This window comes from Temnothorax curvispinosus, unplaced genomic scaffold (assembly GCF_003070985.1).
Source record: "Temnothorax curvispinosus isolate PA1 unplaced genomic scaffold, ASM307098v1 QBEX01014047.1, whole genome shotgun sequence".
NCBI lineage: Eukaryota > Metazoa > Arthropoda > Insecta > Hymenoptera > Formicidae > Temnothorax > Temnothorax curvispinosus.
In genome coordinates, this window is record NW_020223827.1 from 1,899 (window position 1) to 17,100 (window position 15,202).

At 41.0% G+C, this 15,202-nt stretch overlaps 5 protein-coding genes across 5 annotated transcripts; 2 read left to right on the top strand and 3 right to left on the bottom strand.

Annotated features, from left to right (window-relative positions):
- Nucleotides 1–66: 66 nt before the first annotated feature.
- On the top strand, nt 67–5,115 carry LOC112464248 (frizzled-7-B). The gene is made up of 3 exons (XM_025031117.1): nt 67–1,396; nt 1,873–2,252; nt 2,503–5,115. The coding sequence occupies exons 1-3, from the start codon at nt 540–542 to the stop codon at nt 3,039–3,041; spliced, it is 1,776 nt and encodes a 591-aa protein (XP_024886885.1). The 5' UTR covers nt 67–539; the 3' UTR covers nt 3,042–5,115.
- Nucleotides 5,116–5,212: 97 nt separating this feature from the next.
- On the bottom strand, nt 5,213–9,223 carry LOC112464249. Its single transcript, XM_025031119.1, has 4 exons — nt 8,993–9,223; nt 7,446–7,883; nt 6,361–6,613; nt 5,213–5,909 (listed from the first exon to the last, which is right to left on the bottom strand). The coding sequence occupies exons 1-4, from the start codon at nt 9,054–9,056 to the stop codon at nt 5,651–5,653; spliced, it is 1,014 nt and encodes a 337-aa protein (XP_024886887.1). The 5' UTR covers nt 9,057–9,223; the 3' UTR covers nt 5,213–5,650.
- A 31-nt stretch (nt 9,224–9,254) lies between these two features.
- LOC112464251 lies at nt 9,255–9,980 on the top strand. Its single transcript, XM_025031121.1, has 2 exons — nt 9,255–9,793; nt 9,860–9,980. The coding sequence occupies exons 1-2, from the start codon at nt 9,546–9,548 to the stop codon at nt 9,963–9,965; spliced, it is 354 nt and encodes a 117-aa protein (XP_024886889.1). The 5' UTR covers nt 9,255–9,545; the 3' UTR covers nt 9,966–9,980.
- Nucleotides 9,981–10,045: 65 nt separating this feature from the next.
- Nucleotides 10,046–12,158, bottom strand: LOC112464250 (40S ribosomal protein S15Aa). The gene is made up of 4 exons (XM_025031120.1): nt 12,051–12,158; nt 11,263–11,397; nt 10,526–10,691; nt 10,046–10,208 (listed from the first exon to the last, which is right to left on the bottom strand). Exons 2-4 carry the CDS (start codon nt 11,393–11,395, stop codon nt 10,115–10,117), a joined length of 393 nt encoding a protein of 130 aa, XP_024886888.1. The 5' UTR covers nt 11,396–11,397; nt 12,051–12,158; the 3' UTR covers nt 10,046–10,114.
- Nucleotides 12,159–12,777: 619 nt separating this feature from the next.
- On the bottom strand, nt 12,778–14,566 carry LOC112464254. Its single transcript, XM_025031124.1, has 5 exons — nt 14,508–14,566; nt 14,170–14,300; nt 13,908–14,089; nt 13,541–13,767; nt 12,778–13,154 (listed from the first exon to the last, which is right to left on the bottom strand). Exons 2-5 carry the CDS (start codon nt 14,294–14,296, stop codon nt 12,956–12,958), a joined length of 735 nt encoding a protein of 244 aa, XP_024886892.1. The 5' UTR covers nt 14,297–14,300; nt 14,508–14,566; the 3' UTR covers nt 12,778–12,955.
- Nucleotides 14,567–15,202: the final 636 nt, after the last annotated feature.

Here is a 15,202-nt window from a genome sequence, read left to right on the forward strand (position 1 = left end):
TCTTCTTCTTCTTCTTCTTCTTCTTCTTCTTCTTCTTCTTCTTCTTCCTCTTCCTGTTCTTATTCTTTTTCTTTGCAAAAATCGCATTTAAATCTCGCATTGAAATTCCGGGTTCCACGATCGCGGAGTCGAAACGATCTAGAGAAGGAACGGGAGCGCGCCTCGCAGAATGTGCACGTATATTCGCGACACGACGTATTCCAAAATGTCTCTAGAAAGCGGGTTCTCCAATTGGCTGTTGGACACCCGGAGCGCGATGAGGATTCTCCCTGACCTCCCTTCTCCCTCGACGCCGTCGCCGAGACATTGAAGACACTCGTACGGCTGCCATAACTGTTTACACCGCTGCTCCGGGAGCGCGTCCACCACCACCTTCACCCTCATTATCGCCACCCTCACCCGTCCTGTCATCCTCATCCTTGCCGTCGCGTCGTCGCGTGGTCGCTGAGCGTAAATATCGGCATGTTCCGTCGGCGCCGGTCGTGAGTGTCCCCCAACGAGGTGGTGCGCGCCCGTCCCCGACGAGAGGAGGCCCAGAGATGCTGCGGACGGCGATGATCGGCGCGTTTCTGTCCGTGATGGCTGTCACCGCCGCCCTGCATTCCTCCACCGCCCTAAACGGCGGCGGCGGTGGCGGCGTCGGTGATCCCCTCGCCCATCACGGCCGCTGCGAGCCCATCACCATCAATCTCTGCATGAACATCCCGTACAACGAGACGATCATGCCGAACCTGATGAATCATCAGAAGCAGGAGGACGCCGGCCAGGAGGTGCACCAGTACATGCCGCTCGTCAAGATGAAGTGCAGCCCGGATCTGCGCTTCTTCCTCTGCACCGTCTACGCGCCCGTCTGCACCATCATCGACAAGGCGATACCGCCGTGCCGGTCGCTCTGCGAGAGCGCCCGCTCCGGCTGCGAGAGCCTGATGAACAGCTTCGGCTTCGCGTGGCCGGAGGCCCTCGACTGCGCCAAGATGCCGGAGAACGGCGGCACGGAGCTCTGCGTGGGCACCAACGAGACCACCGCGCCCCAGGAGCCCGCCGCGCCGGTCTATCCACCGGCCCGCATGCCGGTCGCGGAGTTCCAGCCACCCTGGAACGAGGGACTGAAGCCTTACGGCGGCGTCGGCACTGTCGGTGGCAACGGTTTCGCCATGGGTGCCAGGGACTTCGGCTTCGTGTGCCCGGTCCAGTTCAAGGTGCCTCACGGATTAGGGTACTCGCTGAAGGTGGACAACAAGGTGGAGCCTGACTGCGGGGCGCCCTGCGACGGGATGTTCTTCACCGAGAGGCAGAGAAAGTTCGCCAGGGTGTGGGTCGGCACTTGGGCCTCCGTCTGTGCCGTTTCCTGCTTCTTCACGTTCCTGACATTCCTCATTGATAGAGATAGATTTAGGTAAAGCTCTTTCTCTCAGCTTATTTTTTTGGAAATTTAATTGCGTCATGCTTTTGTGAAATATATTAAATGTTTGGTAATTAACAAATTTGTACATCATGAGAGTATTGTTAGATTGGAGAAGTTGCACAGCAGTTTTAGTACTTGGAAATAGAGATTGCTAAATAATAGTTATTTGTGTAACACAGGAGTTTACGCACCCGGGAATTTTCATCTTTACACATGACTTACACTCCCTATTTTATGTTGCAAGTGCCTGGAAAGTGGTCTATCACGCACGCGTAGCGTGCGTAATGGGGCACTTTCCATGCACGTGTTGCATAAAATCAATTTATGATCGATGATAAAATGGGCTGATCTGTTGGAGAATCAGAATTATAGCTACTACATTATTATATGTTATAAGCGTTTCAAAAACATCTGAATAATCCAGAATTTCAAGATCTCCAAGTTTTAAACATTAATTTCTCGTACAGGTATCCCGAGAGGCCTATCATTTTCTTGTCCATATGTTACCTGATGGTGGCACTGGCTTACGTGATCGGCTGGGCAGCCGGCAACTCGATATCGTGCATGGAGCCGTTCCCACCGCCGATGGGTATCCGAATACAGATGGCTTCTATAATCGCTCAGGGTACCAAGGATGAATTGTGCACCGTGCTCTTCATGATTCTCTATTTTTTCGGCATGGCGTCGAGCATCTGGTGGGTCATCCTCACCCTCACGTGGTTCCTGGCGGCTGGATTAAAGTGGGGACACGAAGCAATCGAGACTAACTCGCAATACTTCCACCTGGCCGCCTGGGCCGCGCCGGCTGTGAAGACCGTTACTATCCTAGCGATGGGAAAAGTGGAAGGTGGGTAATTTTGGACAGCTATAACATAAAAATTGTAACACTTTGCGCGAGAAAGACGTAAAATACACAATCGCTTTATGATATTCTCTTGATTACAAGTACAAATAGGAATTACTCCAAGAATTTTTTTCACATTCTTTTTCAAAGTTAATAAAACGAAATTAAACAAAGAAAGTTTCTCAGACACATTATTTTTATGTTAAAAATTATGTTCATAAATTACGTTATATTTCTGTAATTTAATTTACAGGTGATATATTGTCCGGGGTCTGCTACGTCGGTCTTTGGAACGTGGAGGCTCTACGGGGCTTCGTCCTGGCACCGCTGTGCGTTTATCTTTTTCTGGGCATTGTGTTCCTGCTGGCAGGCTTCGTCTCGCTCTTCCGCATCCGGACGGTGATGAAGCACGACGGCACAAAGACTGACAAGCTCGAGAAACTCATGATTCGCATCGGCATCTTTTCCGTGCTCTACATCGTACCTGCCATGGTCGTGATCGTATGCCTCTTCTACGAGCAGGCATATTTCGACCAATGGATGCTTACGTGGAACATGGAGATGTGCTCGCGACCGGGCCCGCAGTCGATCTACTCGTTGCCGTGTCCCCTCGGCGAGCGCACCCGCGACCTCGGTCGTAAACCCGATTTCGAGATCTTCATGATCAAATACCTCATGGCGATGATAGTCGGCATTACCAGCAGCTTCTGGGTATGGTCCAAGAAGACGCTTACCAGCTGGCAGCAATTCTTCCATCAGATACGAGGTCATCGCACCGAGGCCTACGTTTAAGGTCGCAGCTGCAATTCGTTCACGAAGATCTACAGATCCTTTTTTTTTTTCTAATTTCGGAAGATCAGGAAACTTAAACACTAAGACGGTTGGTGAAAACTTCGAAAGACATTTGAGACAAGAAAAGACTAATGTCTTTTTTCTCAATACTTTACCGTTACGTTGCATGTTTCTTGAACTTCGTAGATCTTTGTAACTTAATGTGCAGTTAGGAAGGTAAGAGAATTTTCCGATAATGGAGGAAAACGCCTACAATACTCGTGACTTTCATAATGATGCTAAATTGTGTAGGTTCATCAAGTAAGACAGTCGCACGACGTCGCTACCAGGGATCTTCCCGGAGTTCTCAGTGTCATGTCCCAGTTTTTCGCATAATGTAAAACACGTAACTAAAGTGCATAACTTTTTTTTAATTAAAATTACGAAGTAATTAGCTTTTAAAAGTTTTAATTTATCGTGCGACATCGGCATAGCCAAAGGTTTTTTTATAATTCAGTTTCTCGAATTTATACGTACTCATTCATTATTTCATTAACCCTTCGGAGGCAGACGTCGGATCACTCGTGACCCATGCTGTTTTGTTTAGACTGTACGGCTCAAGGAGTCTTGACTACTTGAGCTCTAAATCTAAACAAATAGCCAAATAAATGAGTCACAAGTAAATAACATTTTCATGTAAGCATTTGTTTTGCAACACATACAGTCACGCGGCTGTCTCGGTGTCCGCCTTCCGAGGGTTAATTATTTCATCATATGATAAAATATAGTGAATAATAATAAAACGAACGAAATAATATTAATTATTTCACATTCTTTCTAGTTTTTGAGAATCTAGTTTATATCAGTCAAAGTGATCTGAATCAAAATTGCAATAATGCTTCGCGTTACGTTTATCTTACGAATAATTTAAAGGCATACGTTAATATTCGTCGCTCTCTGTGTGTGCCAAATAAGTTTTTTTTATCACATTTTTATGTAATGACCTACGACTTTGTAAATTATTTGAACTGAATGTCGATGAGTTCGAAAGTATTATTAGACGATATTCGTTCTTTTACTAGCGTAATCTCATCTCTTCTTACGAACGACTCAAGTCCCTACGTTTAAGTTGAAAATGCTCAAATGCTATAGCAAGACAAATCAAGTGTTCAAAGTTTTTAAAGCAGCTAGCCGGATCCAAGGATCCGACATAATCTAACAATAAGAATTTAAGACTTTTAATAGCAAATTCAGTTGAATATATCAGCGCGTATTGGTGCACGTTAAAGATTGTACATAAAAATATATATTCATAGTGAACGGTTGGACGCACTAGACGCTTGAATACAAATTACAAGTTAACCGTATTGCTTGATAGAACGCAGTTTGGACATTTCACCAATTAAAACGCTCGCATCATGCTTTTGCACTTGAATTAAATCGATTTATTATAATAAACTCGGTAACTTACATCAGTACGCGCTGATGGATTCAATCGAAATCATTGTAAAAAATCCTAAACAACCTAACGATCATACTTTCACACTGCCGAATCTTTTCATCTCGACATCACTGATGGCGAATCGAAAAATCTATTACGCTTAATTTTTACAAAGTACCCGAGGGACATAAAAAGAAAGGATGTAATGATACTCAGGCGGAGATACTCGATGGCCCTTGCCGGCCGTGCATTTTGTATCTATATTCGTTAAGGATCCTTTTTCCGCGCGACGAATGTATTATCATCTATAGTACCGTAATGTCAAGCGTCGGGGACGCGTCTCGACGGAATCTCAACGAGATTAACTTGTAAGATTTACTTGTAAGAAGTGTGCTACTTTAGGTTCACACCGGACTGTATATAATTATATACATTTTTTTATTCTATTCTCTCTACTTATGTATTATAATATATTTTTAAAGATTTCTGTACATATATATACGTCGACGTGTTGTGCATGGTCAAAGTTATGCGAACAAACCGCGAATTGCGTCCAACTGAAATTGCCGAGCTTTTGTGTGCGAAAATTCTGTGCTACGAATGCGATACGCGTGATTTATTATGTATTATGGCACGCGCGAGACCGTACGAGACTCTGTCATACGCAAGATATTATAAAATTGTGTAAATTTTATGATCGCTATATTCTTTATATAATAAACGAGAGGTGCATATGTGAGAAGCCGACTAGTTTCATCTTCATAACGTTTATTTACAGATAATAATTTCTTTATAAAAGATTGATAACACAAAATATAAATGCCTACACCTTTTATGTGCGGATAAAAATTGTATTAAAATTTTAAGCTTTTGAATTATACGGAAGAAGATAATAGCCTTGCCTATATACATCAATTTATCCAATAGCAAAATTTCTCTATTATCAAAACTATCGATTCATTTAAATTTGTACAAGTTATCCTATACAATACATACAACAGATATCATTTACAAAAGGAATTGTATCCTGCTCGTTGAGAAATCTCACTTTTTGCGACTTTTAAAAATTTCTTTTCACAGCCCTACCACCGCATTTGAAAATGGCTCCATTATTATTAGTCATCTCTCATCGAAATACGATGTTTAATAACTAAATCTTTTTGTAAAAGAAATAATTATTTTGGAGCTCTTACGAGGACGCTGGCGGTGGTGGTGGCGTTAGTGGTGACGGTGGTGATGGTTTTTGTTTCGGCATCTTAAGCAAGCCCATTTTCCTCAGACGTCTTACAAGCGGTGGAGTCACGGTTAAGGATATCCCTATTCGAGCAGGTGCGAGCACTTTGTGAACTGTGTACGCTATTATGAAGTCCGTCGAGGTTTTCAACAGGCTATCTATCTGTTCATTCCCGCCTGTCCACTTTTGCACGAACGGCGTTACATCGATCCCGCTGAAATCAAGAATTAGAATTATTAGAAAAAAAGATTGTGATACATTTTCTCAAGATAAATCTCAAAAGATAAAATGACAATTTAATGCTTACTAATAATGATAAGAAAAACTGAAACGCTCTCACTTTCTGTTATTTTATTCTGAGAATTCTCATGTTATACGAAAAATTAATACATATAAAAATTAACACAAAAAGCCAAACCATGAAAGCTAGTTATATATAGTGTACCAAAAATTGCACACTTGAGAAATTTTAATCGATCATTTGTCACAAATAATTTGCTCAAATATTTTCCATTTTGATATTAAATTTTCGATTTTGATTGAAATCTTCGATTGTGCGTGAAAATTTCGGTTATATATACATATATCAAATATTCGATGTTAGATATTTCAGTTACAAGAGAGGGTACGATTTTTAGACAAACCCCAGGGAACGTATGACTGACCTAATGACCACCGTGTAACAAACACCGAGGCTTATCAGTGATATAGTGATATGAAAGGCGAGAAGGGTGCCTCCATAATCCCTCAACATTAGGCGAAATCTTTCCTTCTTCGTCATTGGGGACATCGGCACCGCGACCTGACTCTTCTGAGCCGCCTTGGAGTTGTCGGTCGAGTAGCTCATTCTGATGGTACAAATTGGCCAATATGTCGCTCGTAAAAGCGGGCTCGTTATGAAGGCATTAGTTGCGGTACCTGAGCGACATATAATTTGCCCAATGTGAATTCCTGATGGCGAATGGCCACAAAAGCTTGCTCAGTTCTCATTTACCTTGAAGATCCAACTTAAGAATCGGCAAATCCTCAAGTGTATAAAAATCTTCGACAGAGCTTTTGTGACTATCCAATGTGCTAATATATGTACAACATTGATGTGACGTAGGAAGGGAATAAAGTCCTTTTGCAAATGTAATATTAGATTGTCGTGGAAATATTATAAATTTTTGGAACGTTAATCTTTGAATCCCAGCAAATTACATGAATTATCAAGTTTTTAGATCTGTATATCATCCGCGAAGGATCTTATTTAATTATTTTATTTAATTTGACATTTCAATCTTTCGATATTGATATTCAGATAATATGTTCCATAATTGGAACTTAAACGTTCTCCAGTCTTTCGACATTTAACCCTAGAACGCATGTATCATTTTTTTGACCTTCTAACGCATGACTGGGGGCAATATCGCTTTTAAACCTACATGAATTTCTTCGTTTTTTAATAACGAAGAGAATGGTATGCGGTAAATTTAATTTTACTCAAGTTTAGTTAGTGAAAAATCCATTTAAAGACTCGACAATAATGTCACTCGCTAGCTCAGGAGCGTTTTTCAAAGTTCGCCTGGGGTCGAAATCGACCCCTCTCATGCGTTCTAGGGTTAATTTAGACCCCCGAGATCGAAGGTATCATGTTATCTTCTAGGATTCAGAGAACACAGTAGGGACACAAAAGATGCGAGTCTTAGGAAAGCGAAGACGAGGAAAGCACCTCTACCCTCCAGAGAACCCACTCAAAGGTCGTCCTTACACGACAACTTGCGGTAGTGGGAGCGCTGCATATCCTCGGCGATGTATTTGTTGTCGCGGGACCACTGTCCGCCGGGCATGTTAAGGTGCGTGGACTTGCCGCACGAGGAGAACGGCTTCGGCACGTTGCTCTGCATCGTGCCGTTCAGGCTGACCGCGCCGAAACAATCGTACGAGTCCACGTGGCTGTCGTCGCGGATCTCGGGAAATCCGGAGCAATTCGCCGCAGAGACGGCGCTGCCGCCGTTCTCAGCGTACAGGGCGATGTCGCGCGCGCGTTCCGGCGCGAAGCGACCGGTCTCGTTGGCGAAGATGTCACAAACGTTAATCGGCAGAGTCAGAGTCGGTGGATCTGGATAGCAACGTGCGCTGGTCAGGTGCAGCGGCTGCTGCTTCCGGTGAACTGCCGCTGAAGTCGCACACTGCATCTCCAGGAATGCTACAAAATTAAGAAATTATGTTAATATATTACACACTTATTGTGTTGTATGTCGTGTTAGGATTTTATTATGTAGGGAGTGATTATTTTGCCCTAGAAAGGACAAGAGTGCAAAGAAAAGGAGTAAAACATTGTAATGAAGTATAATAAGACCAAGAAGAAGAAAGAAAGAAAAAGGAGAATGCAAAACTGAAAAGGATAACAGAAAGATTATAGTATAACTAATTTGTTGAAATATCAGAAATCTAGAAGTTAACAAATTAACATTTATGTTTATGTTTACACTTTTATTTATACTCGGATTTACTTATATTCAAATATTCAGATGTTTAATGATCATACTTTAAGATACTTTAAGAAATAGAACAGAAAAGAATTATATTTTATTATAATTGTTTTATTATGTTATTTTATGTCAAGAAAAAAGTATAAAATATGTATAAAAGTGTATGTCCAAAGGGGCTTAAGGCAGGAATTAACAAATAAATTAATAAAAAATTAAAATTAATAAGGTATAATGAGATTGAAATGAGATGTATATATAAATTAAATCTTATGTTAGAATTACATGTAATATAAAGATAATTGTTAATTATGCTCCATGATATATTTCGCAAAGTATAAGATAGAATATTGTAATAAAAATCATATGGATAAAACTACTATAGCTGTCACAAGTTATCTTTGAACAAATTATGAATTTCTCATAAATGTATACATCTCAACGTCAAAACATTAAAGACTCACAATCAGACACATTGTATAATTAATACTGTTGATATCATGGAAAAAACCAGCATACAGTCATCGATATGTCTATGGAATTTGAAAAAAGAAAAGAGCTAATTTAAATTACAATTGCAGCACTATAAATGCCCCGAAATATTCCAAATAACTTCAAAAAACATAAATAAAGCGTTCTATCTGATACAATCGTGATAAATTGACAAGTTAGAAGTAGTTGATTACGTCATTTCTAGTATCTTCGACGGACATCTCAAGCTGCAAAAAAAAGAGACGGAGCACACTGGTCTCCGCAACATCGTACGTATTTCTACACATAAAACGGAGCGAGATAATAATGTGTATTTGCGAGAAACGATTCGTACCTGTGCGCGAGACGCGAGTCAAGGTGTTCAGCATCTCCACGCTGCCGCATCTCGACAATGCCATGGCTCGACCCGTCGAGTATTTCAGTTGCGCCGGAATCAACGCCAAATGCCGCTAAAGATCGACGTGGACTGATGAGACAACAGAATAATTAAGAGAGACCGACAGGAACACTGGAAAGACAATTTACTCCCATCCGCGGGTACACCGTCCTTGAACAACACGTCAACACGACCACACGGTAGTGGTTGTGCCGATACGGCAGATTTCTCCTATTCCCACACGAATCATTTAATCATGGGGAATTTATTTTCCACATTGGCAGTTCCGAATCGATGACTATCTAGGATAATTTATTTCTCGGCAGGTTGGCAATTCTGAGTTAATAACATTGCGTTTTTTTTATCCAAAAATTAAATTAAATAATTACCGGGGAGAGAGGGCAACGATCCTACCATCTCATTGGACGATTAAAAAGCTTCCGGATGTTTTTGTTTATCTCGCGATTATTTAAAATTCCAAATCCATGACGACGAAGAGAGAGGAGGCAGGATGGAGGATCGTTCGAGCTCGTCTTCGGAGCAACGAGGAACGTGCGACGGGCACGCGCAAAACACGCGGGAACGAGAGGCGGTGTCCTATTTGAAACGAAAAGAGATTCACGATCTCGTCGATTCCCTGCTCGGCGAGCTCCTGCTGCGCCGACCCGACGATCCGTATGAACATCTGATCCGACTCCTGGACAGACGTATCTTGACTCGCGACGGCCTCGTTGATTCTCCTCCTCCTTTCTGCTCCCGGTAATCAAATGTCTTCTCGTGCAGTTAGTCGATATGTAACGATGATTATGCGAAACGATTTCTCAGGGATATAATAAGACGAGCGAGGCAAGCCAATCTAACTACAACATCGGAATCAACGATAAAAGACAAACGAGGAACTTTCCGAGTGGGGAAAAACCGCAGCTTGTGAAAACTCTCCGTTTTAAAAGCATGCTTTATAAATAAAATCGTTGCGGAGTTATGGAGTAAAAATTTCGGTGGAACATTCGGTTTTCATCGAGAGATTGCTTTTAGACGTAACATCTTTGTTTTTACACTTTTATTTACTTAACTAAAAAGTTAGAAGAAAAATCCCAGTATTTTTCCTCCAAGATGTTTCCTCCTGGCCTCCTCGTGATCCATAATTCCCCCGCTAGTTGTCAGCACAACGTATCTGAGATATAAACATGAATAAATATGTATTGTATAATTGTTTCCTTTTTAAAACTGAATTGAGACGTGTACGTTAAGATATCGGTGCTGTATAATACTAATTAATTTTATAACTCCGTACGTACTTTTTGCTTGAGCCGAACAATTTTTAAGTATACCTTATTAAATTTTCTTCCAGTTTATTATAACGTACTATGTTATTGTACACGTAACTTATTTCGTCAAAATATTGAAATAAATAAGAACAAATTTATTTCTTGATTCATAAGGCAAATGTAAAAGATTTGTCATATATTGTACATATAGATAAACACTTACCCAAATTGTCGAGAAGGCAAGAGGTTGTTGGTCCACTTCTCGATGTCGTTGATAGGTACGTCAAATCTAGGCGAGATAACGCCGCATTTGTTTAACCTTCCGGTAAGGTTCACCACTACCTTCCCACTGCGGTGGTCGTCCACGATTTCAAACTCTCCAATGTACCCTGCATTCAACAGCGAGTTACGTTTAAGTAAATCTATCGTTATAGCTCATGAAAAGGACTACGAGATACAATTCTTTCTATGTTTCTATAAATCGTAGAAGCAACGTTCATAAAAATTATGTATACATGAATTATTGTATACACAAGTATAGGGAAAGCAACCCATACAGCACAGAGGCTGCGGTCCACTTGACGCTACAAATTCTTTGGAGCGTTTTTCTTCTCCTTCTTTCTTCATTGAAAGAAAAGAGAAGAGGAATGCTTTGAAGCATTTGTAGCGTCAAGTGGACCGCAGCCAGATTGTTGCAAAAAGCTTCCAGCACAAGGATTCTCTAACTCCTTCACGACAGTTTCGGTATCGTTGCGCAGCTTTTTCACCATATATAATACCTGTGCAACGATATCGAAACTGTTGTTAAAGAGTTAGAGAATCCCCGTGCAGAAAGGTTTCAAACCTTTCTGGAAGCTTTCTGCAACTTTGAAACCTTTCGGGAAGCTTTCTGCATCAATCTGCGCTGTATGGGAACGTATAATTAAAATACTCTGCGAATTACCCTGGATTCTCACTCACCATGCTTCATCATGACGGTCAAGAACTTGACGATCACCTTGGAGCAGGGTCTCAATAGCACCTGCCGCTTTCCACGCTTCTCGGCATTGTTGATGGACTTCAGGGCGTCGCTGAGAACGTTCATACGCACCATGGCTGAAAAACCAAACGTCGTAAGCATCAGTCAAGCAACATACACATATTTACACATGCAACAATGCATCATCTCTCGACATATGTATAGACCCTACGGGGATCTTAACTCTCAAAAACTATCATCGGCTACGTGAAAAATGATTACAACGTACAACTAGGGCTGCGGTCCACTTGATGCTACAAATGCTTCAAAGCATTTCTTCTTCTCCTTTCCTTCAATGAAGAAAGAAGGAGAAGAAGAACGCTTCAAAGCATTTGTAGCGTCAAGTGGACCGCAGCCTAGATGCTACACAAATGCAGACATTGCACTTTCGTTCGTAGATTCTCACAACGAGAGCTAACCTAACCTAAACTTTGTAAAAGACACAATGAACATAATTGTCGCACGACACATGAAAAGTGAATTTAATAAGATCCTTCGATTATAAGCGTAACGATCGTGTTCACGGGACACACTTTTTTCGCAATTTGAAAGAAGAAACAGCTGTGCGATGAGAAGCGACGGGACGGTTGCACCGGTTCACTTCGCGCCTCGATATCACGCGAACGCTTGGCTCTGATCGTTAAATACGATCGCCGGGATACGTAAACGGATTCAACGCGCCGTTCGTCGCGTTTACGCGAAATCGATGGATCTCATCGCGATAGATTACCTGCGATTCGTAATTTATTTACCGCGGCACCGTGCACGCTCGATTACACGTGAACGTAAAAAGGAGGCAAGCCAGCGTCGCTAGGGTGCTAGACAGATAGGGTCTTTTTACGCATGCGCGTAATTGCGAACTCCGCATTGCTGCCATCTTATTTAGCGTTTTCGATTGGGCCGCGGGATTTCAACTTTCAACCCAACCCGAGTTGGGTTGTGCCTATTTTATCAATCGAATGAATGGCCGTGTCCAGCCGAACCTCTGCTTAGCGAAACGAAAGGTAGCAACTGAATGTGATTGGTTCTTACCTTTGGATCCAACCAATTACACTTAATTGCTACCTTTCGCTTATTCGCTAAGCAGATCGAGGTTCGGCTGAACGCAGCCATTGTCGCTTTAAATTCAAAGTGTGGATTCAAATGCGAATTCGAATCTGGGTATCATATCTGTGATAGACGCATAAGTCTGAAGAATGAATAATAGATTATGTAATATATGTATATCTGAAATGACCAATAAAAGTTTTAGAATATATCGAAATCTATGTTCCGTTCATGTCAACTATACATCACGTACCTGATTTGCGAATGTAAAAGTGATAAGAAAAAAGAACTCAATGTATCTTGATAAAAAAAATATATTAAATTAAACGTATATCTCAAATTCATTTCTTCGCTACAATTTATAACAAAAGTAATTCACAATTTTTTTTACGTATTACCATAAAAATAATTTACGTTTTTCTTCACATATTTAAGATCGTATTTGTTTAATCTTTAATTACAACGAAAGTTCGCGTTCTCGTTTGTACGTAAATAAAATAAAGTGACACTGCGAACTCGAGATAATATAATTATGAAAGAGTATAATGAATAACGAAAAAAATTTGCCTCTTGTTATAAAACTACAATTTAAGATAACATATTTTGGGAATCCATAGATTGCGGAGGTTTACGGTTACGGCGAAAACGTAACCCATCAGCAGTTCTGCGCGCTGTCCTATTCAGATCAATCGATCCCATGGGCGTTATGTCCATGTTGAATTCTGAACCGTTCAACGTGGGCGTTACGATCATGGATTTCAGACGATCTGACGATTCCATGGAGCACCTACAAACAGCAATGAAAACAAATATCATATATTATTTTATTTTCAAATTATTTACAGGTATTCGAATTATGCAGAATGACGATACGTTGCATTAACCGTTTGTCGAAACTTATAATACTATTAAATAGCACAATTTTATAGCTGCAGTCCATTTGATGCTACAAATGTCTCGAAGCGTTCTCCTTCTCCTTCTTTCTTCATTGAAAGAAAAGAGAAGAGGAATACATTATTGCTGCTTCGAAACATTTGTAGCGTTAAGTGGACCGCAGTTTATGCGTTAAGTTTACGTGAATCTAAAAAAAGAAGATCCGTTTTTGTTACTCCGATTTTCGGGGATGCAGTACCGATCGTCCTTTTTGCATTGTTCAAAGCTTTTGCACTTTACCTTACTGATGAGTGCGAGGTCGGCACAGAGATACCGGAGTCGGATGGCGTTATTTCCATCCCGCGGTATCCAGATTGCGGAGGAGTTACTCTGTGCGTCTGATAGAACATCAGCTTCTTCTCGAGCTTATCCTTCTCGTTCTTCACGCTCGTGTACTTATCCACCAATGCCTTAAAATTGCGTTGTGCAGGCCAAAATCGGGTCTTCAGCAACTCGTACTTCTTATCCTTAAGAGCGTATCGTCGATACAAAAATTCAAAAAAATATAAAGATTTAATATACATATAAAAGCGATATTATAGGTACAAGATCGTAAGATTAATTATTAGGACTAGGAGAAACCAAAAGCGATAAGAATTTTATGTACGAGTTCAGTAAAGCGGTGCATCAATATTTTCATCTGGTTGTCCCGGAACATGTTGACTTTCATCAACTGCATTTCCACAATCTCGGTGAACGGCTGAAAGTACGGGATTAATTTCGGCATCAGCGGATCCTGCAGGGCCAGCGCCATGGTGCCATGCTGGCATTGCGGACATTGCTGCTCGACTGTAAAAGCCACAAGTGGTGAACGGTTGAAATCGTGGAAAATAGATCGTAACGCGCGAGAAATTTTTCTCGAAGTTTACCTTGCTGCAAACAATTCTGGCAGGAAATATGGCCACACTGGGTGACGTGATAGGGACGCTTTCCTCTGTAGAACGGGGCGAAGCACTTGTTGCAGATCATCCAGTTCAATTCAATCATTTCCGACATCTTGCTGAAAATTGATCGTAAAATGTAATTTTTGCGAGACTACTGATTTCTCTCGCGATTCAACCCAGGTAGAACAGAAAGTCACAATAAAGTCAAAATTACGTCAAAACGATGATAAAATGGCCAAACATCGTCAATTTGCCATCATTTTGACATTATTTTGATTCTATTGTGACTTAATTGCTGTTCTACTTGGGAAGCAAGTCCGTACCAAGTCGTACAACGATCGTATAATTTCGAACACGGAATTGCTGATCTTTGATCGAAACGATTTCTTCGTTACGCGTAAGTGTGCGTAAGGCGTAAAATAAAGTTTATCTACTAGATATATACGTTATAGAAATCAAAACTTACTTCCGTATATATTTAACTTGATTAATCGACACTATTTCTGCGTAGAAAAAGACACGGGTTCGAAATGGCGGAATGGCGCTCGGAATTCTCGGAAATCAAAGCCGCTCAACGTTCGCGCGTTCTTTTCACGGCGCAAGTAACATAGGTAAATTAGCGACTCGCCGATAAAAGAGACGGGGACCAATGGCCGCGTTCAGCAGACACAACTGTTGAGTTCGTCTTATCAACGCTCTGCGTTGATTGGTTGGTTCTAAAAGTAAGAGCCAATCACGTAATCTTTAACCAATCAACTTGTAGATTTTTCGTAAGAATGGAGATTGCGCACACGTTTCTATTGCAAATAAATTTAATAATCGTGCTCCTATTAACTTTTAACCGACCGTTAACTTCTCAGAATAGCCAATAGGAGTTGGCAATTTCGATAGAAGTTAACATAAACGTTGGAAATAGTAAGTCACTCAACTTGCCGTCACTCTTCGTGACTTTTTAAAGATAAATATTAGATAAATATATAAAAAAATATAAATACAGATAAATATTTTTAAGCCTTGT